At 46.0% G+C, this 9,545-nt stretch overlaps 1 protein-coding gene across 2 annotated transcripts in view; it reads right to left on the bottom strand.

Annotated features, from left to right (window-relative positions):
- The window catches only part of ARHGAP39 (Rho GTPase activating protein 39), a 61,610-nt gene extending 60,245 nt beyond the window's left edge, over positions 1 to 1,365 (bottom strand). For both annotated transcript variants that reach the window (XM_077758182.1, XM_077758183.1), the window contains exon 1: positions 1,205 to 1,365. In XM_077758182.1, the coding sequence (XP_077614308.1) occupies positions 1,205 to 1,284 (80 nt within the window). In that variant the 5' untranslated portion in view covers positions 1,285 to 1,365. The remainder of the gene's footprint in view (positions 1 to 1,204) is intronic.
- Between the last annotated feature and the right edge of the window lie 8,180 nt (positions 1,366 to 9,545).

The following is a 9,545-nucleotide window of genomic DNA, read 5'->3' as shown; positions in this document are numbered from 1 at the left end:
CGCGGCGCCGCGGCGCACACGTGCCTGGAGCCGGAAAAAGCAGCGTCCGAGGGTCACAGGCCCGTCGCGAAGAAACCTCCCGGGCGCATCCGGGACAACGCAAGCGCCAAAGTAACCAAGTGCAAGAACAAAGTACAAACGCTGTAAAACAGAAAGGAATTTCGGAGCCCGAGCCAAGAATGCACAAGGGAACGCGCACGAGCAGGGACGCGGGGGAGCCGGCGCCCCGCACGCGTCCCCGGAAAGACCGACTGCGGAAGAACCAAGCCGAACCCCCAAAGCGGGGGGGGGCGCAGGGCGGCGAGCAGCGGGCGACGGCCGAGCGTGTGCCGAGGAGACACCCCGGGAACAGCGGGACGCGGCTGTGCAGCGTCCACTAAGAAATCGACAANCAGGTCATGATCTCACAGTTCGTGGGTTCGAGCCCCGCGTCGGGCTCTGTGCTGACCGCTCCGAGCCTGGGGCCTGCTTGGGATGTGTCTCCCCTCTCTGCCCCTCCCCTGCTCTCTCTAAAAAATAAACAAACATTAAAAAAAAAAGTGTCAGTGTCACAAAAGGCAGGGAAATTTCCAGATTACAAGAGGCGAAGGAGCCGGGTAGCAACAGTGAGCCGGCGGGCGAGTGTGTCGGAGACGGAAGCACCGTGAAGCGTGACCGGAACCAGCTGACAAGGACGGGACCACACGGCAGAAGAGACGCGGGCTCCCCCCAGCTGCCCCCCCGCTGCCCCCCAGAAGCGGCGCCATGCAAGGGAGGGGAGGGGCACAGAGGCCACAGGGTGAAGGGCAAGGGGGTGCAAGTGTTCGGTGCACCGTTTCTGCTCTTGCAACTTTTCTGTACACGTGGAATTATTTACAAATAAAGCTAAAAATGAGTAACATTAAAATGATGAACTGCCTTGGTGTGGACTGATGTCTGGAGGGGCACACGGAGGTGGGTCCAGACACGGGCCTGCAGGGCATCCAGGTCCCTCCCTCTGCAGCAGGAAGTGGGGACCGCACCTGGGGACCGGCTTCCACAGAAGTGCCTCAAATCCCGAAGAAGCAGGGACCACCTCTGGCAGCAAAGCCCTGGCAGGCCCGCGGGGTGCAGGTGACCAGTGGCTCACCCCACCACAGAGTCGACACACCAGCTGCCCGTCCTTCTCTGAAAGGAAGAAGGCCAGTCCTCTGATAACTCGGCCGGCACCGATGGCTTCTCTTACCTCGTGCTTGACCCTGAAATCCGGGGCTCTTGCACGCCAGCATCGTGGCTGTCACATTCATAATCCCTCGTCTGGGACATTGCAGTCTTTTCCTGAGGACCCGGGTGGACAGAAGTCAGCGGATCATCGGGACTCTCCCTCCACCGTCAGTCAGGAAGGCACCGCCCTGCGAGAGAGCAGAAGTGTCTAAGTACAGAAATTTGGAAAACATCTTTTGAGTCCAGGGAACATAATGGACCAGACCAGCCCCTCACAGCCCAGTGCACCGGCGAGAATAAGGAACATCCAGGCCTAAGCACAGTTTCTCTGCTCCTCATGCCTGGCTGCTGAACTCCAGCCAGAGGAAGGCACCCAGGCCCCTCGCCAGCCGGCCCTGGGGAAGCTTCCTGCCACCTCTCAGACACGATGTCTTCAGCTTTCCAACAGGGACAGTACCACGTGCCTCAGGCTGCAGTGGTGCTGGGGACAAAGCATATGGCAAGGCCCAGACAGGGAAACACCCAGGAACAGGCAGCACTCACGCAGGATCACCTGACTGATGACGAAGGGTGGACTTTTCTTTTTAAAATATTTATTCATTTTTTGGGGCACCTGGGTAGCTCAGTTGGTTAAGCGTCTGACTTCAGCTCAGGTCATGATCTCACAGTTTGTGGGTTCGAGCCCCACGTCAGGCTCTGTACTGACAGCTAGCTCAGAGCCTAGAGCCTGTCTTCGAATTCTGTGTCTCACTCTCTCTCTGACCCTCCCCTGCTCATGCTGTCTCTCTCTCTCTCTCTCAAAAATAAATAAAACATTTAAAAAAAACAAAATAAAATATTTATTAATTTTGGAGAGAGACAGACGGAGGGAGGGGCGGAGAGAGGGGAACAGAGGACCTGAAGCAGACTCTGTGCAGTCAGCAGCAAACCCGACACAGAGCTCAAACTCACAAACCATGAGATCATGACCTGAGCTGCAATTGGATGCTCAATCAACTTAGCCACCCAGGTACCCAAGAGTGGACTTTTCAAAAATGGTGTTGTAGTGACTAGATACACTCATGGGAAAAAAATGGATCCTGACCCCTACCTCATCCAATACAAGACTCCACTCTAGATGAACTACAGTTCTAAATATTGAAAGTAAAACAAAATTTTTAGAAAAAATGTAGAAGGTTTTTTACTCTTACAGCAGGTTCAGGTACCTTAATCAGACATAAAAAACCACTAACCACACCTGATTACCTGGACCTGTGCACAGAGTTTCCAACAGCCATGGAAATGTCCCAGCCAAATGTTTATCACAGCAGAATGGACCCTTAAAGTTCCTCCAGGAGCCTACCCACACGTAGGTGAAGCTCCCAAAGGGTGAAAGACAGAAGCCAAACACAATCAGATGCATACAGCACGATTCCGTCACATAAACACCCTCACATAAATACGTTCAAAATCAGGCCGAGTCAGCCTCTGTCAGAAATCAGAAGCAGCTGCTTCCAAGCCAGATAGTGAGGGGAGGGGTCCAGTTTGGTGCCATTTATGAGAGTGTTGGTTTACGGAAGCTCAGGACCTACATGCCTATGTCCTCACGCTTTTCTGTACACACATCCCTCAGTTTTGATAGAAAGCCTGCAGAAACTAGGAGCAAGAATAGAATGCCAGGACAGGACCCTCCCCAGCAGAGGCTGGTCTGCACACCCCACCTATGCTATTGAAGGGGAAATAAAACAAATTCAAGGCCCCAGGTTGGGCATGGCTCGCCAGGAGCCCAAGGGCGGGAGACTGCAAGGCAATCAGACCCTTTCCCCAAGGCTCAGAGGGATGGCGACAGCACAGATCCACCTGACAGTGCTTGGCTCGTGAGCTGGCGATCACCCACCTAGAGGAAATGCCCCCACCCTTCTCCTCTCTGCCATCTGAATACTCATACAAATTTTACTTAAATACTTAACTACTGGGAATGCCATTTAAAAAAAAAAAAGAAACTCAAGTATTTCTAACTCCTTGTCCATCTGGGTTGTAAACAGGTGACCTTCCTTTACGGCTTTAATATTAAAAAAATACTGAGCAGTGTTAGTAAAATTCTGAAAAACTTTTTAGTTTTTACCATAACCTGAAAGCAACTCAAATCAGCCACCTGCACCTGCGTACCCCCTTTCAGTTCTTGTCCGTCCTTTAAGGCTAGTCAGCCTTTGGTTGCTGAAGATTATACCGTTGAGACGCCAGACTGGCCCTCCTTCCTCAAGTCAACCCTGTATCAGTCCCTCCAGAAAGCCTCTCCAATCCGGGACAGACACCACATCCCAGTGACTCCCAAATCCTCTGGGTCTGACACCAGACAGTAATAGCCCTCCGACTTCTGCTCTTCATTCCTGAAGTGGTCTTCATTCCTCTAGCTCCTTTGCATTTCCATGGGAATTTCTCCTTGTATTATCTTCGCCTAGTTTTGGTGTCAGGGTAAGATTAGCATAATAAAATGAATTGAGAAGTACTCCATCCTCTCAATTTCCTGGGAGAGTTTGTACAGAATTGCTATTATTTGTTCCTCAAACATTTGGCGGAATATACCAGTGGAGCCATCTGGGCATGTCCTTTTCTTTGCAAGAAGGTTTTTAATTACAATTTCAATTTGTTCAGTAGATATAGAGCTAACCAGGTCTTAAACTTCTTGAGTCATGTTTCATGGTTTTGGCTTCCCAAGAATTTGTCCATTTTGTGTAAGTTGTGGCAGATTTATTGGCACAAAGTTGTTATGCCATTCTTTTATTTTATTTAAAAAAAATTTTTTTAATGTTTTATTTGAGGAAGAGAGACAGTGTGAGCAGTTGAGGGTCAGAGAGAGGGAGACACAGAATCTGAAGCAGGCTCCAGGCTCTGAGCTACCTGTCAGCACAGAACCCAATGCAGGGCTCAAACCCACAAACCGCAAACCCACGAACCCCAAGATCATGACCTGAGCCGAAGTCGGACGCTTAACTGACTGAGCCACGCAGGCACCCGTATGCCATTCTTTTATTGTCCTTTTAAGATCAATATAATATGTAGTGATGCCATCTCTTTTGTTCCTGATATTGGTAATTTATGATCTTTTCCCTTCTTTACCTTATCTGGCCAGCCAGAAGTTTGTCAATTTTACTCCTCTTGAAGAAAAAAAAAAACAGTGTTGGGCTTCATAAATTCTCATTTTTTCCCTGCTTTAGTTTCTACTTTGATCTGAATTATTTCCTTTGCAGTCCTTTGGATTTCAATTTGCTTTCCTTTTTCTAGATTAAGGTAGAAACTGAGTTTAGTGCTTTGCATCTTTGTAAAGTTTCAATCTGAGTCAGGCATTTAGTGTTACAGAGACCCCCTTAGGGCATAGCTTTTGTGGCATCCAGCAAGTTTTGATTCTATTTTCATTTTTATTCAGTGCAAAAACTTGCCAATTTCCCTTCTGATTTCTCCTTTGACTCATGGATTACACAGAAGTATGTGATTTATTTTGCCAGTAGCTGGTGATTTTCTAGATATTTTTATTGGTTTCTAAATTTCATTTTTGTCAGAAAAACTATGATGCAGACAAATGGTCTATCCTGGTAAACAGCTCATATGCACTGGAAAGCACACTGTTGGGTGGACTGTTCTATGAATGTCAACTGGGTCAGGTGGGACGATAGCAGCAGCATTCATTTTCTGTCTACCAGTTTTACCAATTTCTGAGCAAAGGATACCAAGAGCTCCAACTTTATAACTGCAGATTTGTCTATTTCTCTTTGCAGTTCTATCAGGTTTTTGTTGTTTATCTTGAGAGAGAGAGAGGCAGAGAGAGGAGGGAGAAAATCCCAAGCAGACTCCATACTGTCAGTGTAGAGTCCGACGTCAGACTTGAACAAATCATGAGATCATGACCTGAAATGAAATCGAGTTGGACGCTTAACCGAGCCACCCAGGTGCCCCAGTTCTATCAGTTTTTGTTTCATGTGTTTTGTAGCTCTGCTATTAGGTACATAAATTTATGCTGTCTTCTTGATGAATTAACCTCTTTTCCATCATGAAATATCTGTATCTGATAGTTTTCTTTGCTCTGAAATCACTATATTTGACATTATTACAGCAAATCCACCTTTCTTTCCATTAGTGTTAGAATTGTACATCTTTTGCCTTCTTTTTACTTTTAACCTGTTTGTGTCTTTAATATTTAAAGTGGGTTTATTGTTGCCACCATATATTTGGGTACGCCTTTTAATGCTGACAAATTCTGCCTTAAAATTTTTTTTAATGTCTATTTATTTTTGAGACAGGAGAGACAGAGCAGGATCAAGGCAGGGGCAGAAAGAGAGGGAGACACAGAATCCAAAGCATGCTCCAGGTTCTGAGCTGTCAGCACAGAGCCAGACACGGGACTTGAACTCCCAAGCCATGAGATCATGACTCAAGCTGAAGTCGGACACTTAACCAACTGAGCCACCCAGGGTCCCTAAATTCTACCTTTTAATTGGGTGTTTAAATAGTCTAGATTTGTGATTCTTGACATGGTTAGGTTGAAATCTACCATTCTGCTACTCTAATTTTTTTTATTTTTATTTAATTTTTTATTGGGGGGGGCAGGGGCAGAGAGAATCCTGATGCATGGGTGAATCCCATGACCGAGATTATGACCTTAGCAAAATGAAGAGTGGGCATTCAACCCACTGAGCCACCCAGCCGCCTTCATCTTCCTACTTTAAAAAACTTGTCACGGTACCTGGATGGCTCAGTCGGTTGAGCATCTGACTTTGGTTCTGGTCATGATCTCACAGTTCATGGGTTTGAGTCCCACATGGGCTCCGTACTGACAGCTCAGAGCCTGTAGCCTGCTTCGGATTCTGTGTTTCCTTCTCTGCCCTTCCCCCACTCACACTCGGTCTCTCTCAAAAATAAACATTAGAAAAAAAATTTTTTTAGAGCCTAAGTGTCCATCAACGGACAAATGGATCAGGAAGATGTGGTTTATCTATACGATGGAATACTCCATGGTAATAAGAGTGAAATCTGGCCTGTGCAGCAACATGGATGGACCTTGAGGGTGTTAGGCTGAGCGAAATAAGTCAGGCAGAGAAGGACAAATACCATATGTCTGCACGTACAGGAGGATTAGGAGGAACTTAACGGAGGAACAAGGGGGAGAAGAAGGGCGGAAATGGTGGGGGAAAGGGAGAGAGGCAAACCATGAGAGACTCTTGAATACTGAGAACAAACTGAGGGCTGATGGGGGTGGGGGGAGGGGGAGATGGGCATGGAGGAGGGCACTTGTGGGGATGAGCACTGGGTGTTATGTGGAAACCAACTTGACAATAAACTATTTGTAAAAAAATAAAATAAAGAGATAATTATCAAAAAAAGTTTTTAATTTGTCTCATTTATTTATTCTTTATTCCTTTTCCTCCTTTTTGCCTTTTTGGATTAAGTATTTTATGTGATTCAATTTTATCTCCACTGATAACTTATCAGCTGTATGTAATTCATTGTTTTACTATTTTAGTAGATAATTTGGGTTTATAGTGTCTATAAAGGCAAGTCTGCCTTCAAGGGAAATCAAACCACCTCAAATACGTGCATTTGTCATTTCTCTTCTCCTGGAGCTCGTGCCATTCTTGCCATATCTTATACTATATATAACCCCCACCCCCAGTCTGCTATCTTACTTTTCCTTCAATAATTATCTTGTAAAGAGATTTAAATAATAAGATAGTATATATCTATATCTATGTGTGTATCTAGCCAGGTAGCTGCCATTTCCAGGAATCTTCCTTCTTTTGGGGAGATCTAGATTTCCACATGGTTTCATCTTCCTGTAACCTAAAGCCTTTAGTGCCATTCCTATAACATGTGTGGTGGTGAAGGTCTACTGGTGATGGATTCTTTCAGCTTTTCTACATCTGAAATATCTTTACTTCACCTTCATTTAGCGATGTATTTACACTGGCAGAGTTCAGGCTGGCTGCTCCCCAGCCTCTTCACCCACACTTTCCAAAGAGAAATCTGCTGTCATCTGCACCATTGTTCCTCTGTGTGCAGTCTTGTTTTCTGGCTGCTTTTTTATTTTTATTTTTTATTAAAAATTTTTTTAAAAAATTATTTTTCAGAGACAGAGACAGAGCATGAGTAGGGGAGAGAGAGAGAGACAGAATCCGACGCAGGCTCCAGGCTCTGTGCTGTCATCAGAGAAACCGACAAACCCACGAACTGTGAGATCAGGACCTGAGCCAAAGTCAGACACTTAACCAACTGAGCCACCCGGGCGCCCCGTTTTCTGGCTGCTTTTAAGACTTTCTCTTCATCACTGATTTAGAGCAATTTGATTATGACGTGCTTTGCGTAACAGTATTTGTGTTTAGGGTTTGTTAAGATTGTTTAGGTTGATAGTTTTCATTAAATTTGGAAGCATTTCAGCTTTCATCTCGATAGTGCTTCTGCACCTTTCCCTTCCCACTGGGAACTGCAGTCACACGTGCTGGCCCTCCGCCAGGAGTCCCACAGCTCAGTCCTGCTCTTTTGCTTTTTCAAGAGTCCTTTTCCTCTCCCTGTTTTACTTTGCATAGTTCTTACTGTTTTATCTTCAGGTTCACTGAGCTTTTCTTCTGCAGTGTGCGATCTGCTGTTCATCCCACCCAGTAGATTTTGCATTCAGACATTTTAGTTTCAACTCTGTACGTTTAATTTGGATCTTTCTGTGGTTCACGGTCTTTTCTTCACCTTGTCTCTACTCAGTGTGTACAGTGTTCCTTTAGCTTTTTGAACACATGGAATATAGTTCTAATAACCTTTGTATTCCTATAAATATTCTTGAACTTTGTTTTGGGACAGTTACTTGGAAAATGTGTGGAACCTTCAGTTCTTGCTTCTCACACTGGTCAGGGGCACCAGAGCAGTATTTAATCTATGGCTAATAACTCTCCACTGAGTAGTCAACCCAGTGCCCTGTGAGTTATGAAGGTTCAGTCTGCCTCATGACGAGGCCCCTTTCATGATGTTCTGAGAGCTCTGAGCATCATTCTCTCTAACTCTTCTGGGGGATTCTCCCTGCCTCAACCAGCTTCGTCACACCCACATGCTAACTGGTGCTCTCCCAGGGGCCTCCAAGTTCTCTCCACTTGCAGCATTCTGCTCTGCTGCTCTTCCCTACACACTCCATGGCCATGGCCGCCCCAGGCTCGATGCTCCATCTCCTGAACTCAAGGGCTCTGCCAGACCTGCATCCCTGCTGCACAACCTGGAAACTCCGCTCGTGCAGGGAGCCAAGAATCACTGGACTCACCTTGTTCGACTCTCATCTCACAGGAATCAGTATAGTTGTCTCAGACCCAAAACTCAGAAAACCAAGGTTTCATAAATATTGTCCAGCTTTGTATTAGTTCCTTGCAAACGGGTAAATACGACCCCTGTTGCTTCATCTTGTGAACGGGAAGGAGGAAGTGCAAGTACTTTTGCTCAGCATTGCATAATTACACAAATAAAGTATTAGAATTGTGGTATTGAATTTCCCTTTGTCCCCAGAGGGTAAGCTCCATGAGGGCAGGGATGATATTTGCTTTGTTAACCAGTGCATCCTTGGCACAGAGTAATCAAACATTTACTGAATAAACACACTCCTTAATCATCTGGAATTTATCTTGGCATACTGTATAACTAGGGACTTAAAATGTTTGTTCTAGGCTATGCAGCGTATGGTTCCAAATATATGATAGTCTGGGAAACACTAAACTATATTAATGGTACAAAGACTGGCTACCAGTGATTTAGAAGAGGGAGGAAGGTTGAACAGGGGATTTTTCTTTAATGTTTTATTTATTTCTGAGAGAGAGAGAGAACAGCATGAGCACCCCTCACCTTGCTGCCTTTGCTGCACTGCCTTCCAGAGCAGAGGATGAGGTGGGCTGGGCCTGTACAATGGACTCAGCTCATTGACCAGTTCCTGTTCTAGTGCCTGGTCATTTCATATCCAGTTTTTCCAGAAATGTGATGTACCCTCTCACTGTACCCTCAGGAGGCCTTGGTTTGCTTGTCCCTTGCACCCTGGGTGCCATCTCTCCTCTGGACTTCCCACACTGGACCACCCTGCGGATTTCTGGCTCAGGCACCTTCTCTCTGACCACTTTTCCATTTATGTCTCCCTATGCAGCATGTTCTTTCCAAGCAGCCTGTCCTCTGGAGGACCACCTCTTCTTAGGAGTGTCCCATCCCGCTATTTGCTATTGCTAATGGGGCTCTCATACTGATGGGTTTCTTTTTTCTTTTTCTTTTTATGTTTTATTTATTTCTGAGAGAGAGAGAAAGAGAGACAGCATGAACAGGGGAGGGTCAGAGAGAGAGGGATACACAGAATCTGAAGCAGGCTCCAGGCTCTG

The sequence above is a fragment of the Crocuta crocuta genome, unplaced genomic scaffold (genome assembly GCF_008692635.1).
Source record: "Crocuta crocuta isolate KB4526 unplaced genomic scaffold, BGI_CrCroc_1.0 scaffold327, whole genome shotgun sequence".
Taxonomy (NCBI): domain Eukaryota; kingdom Metazoa; phylum Chordata; class Mammalia; order Carnivora; family Hyaenidae; genus Crocuta; species Crocuta crocuta.
The sequence above is the reverse complement of the archived record's forward strand: the minus strand, read 5'-3'. Positions and strand labels throughout refer to the sequence as shown.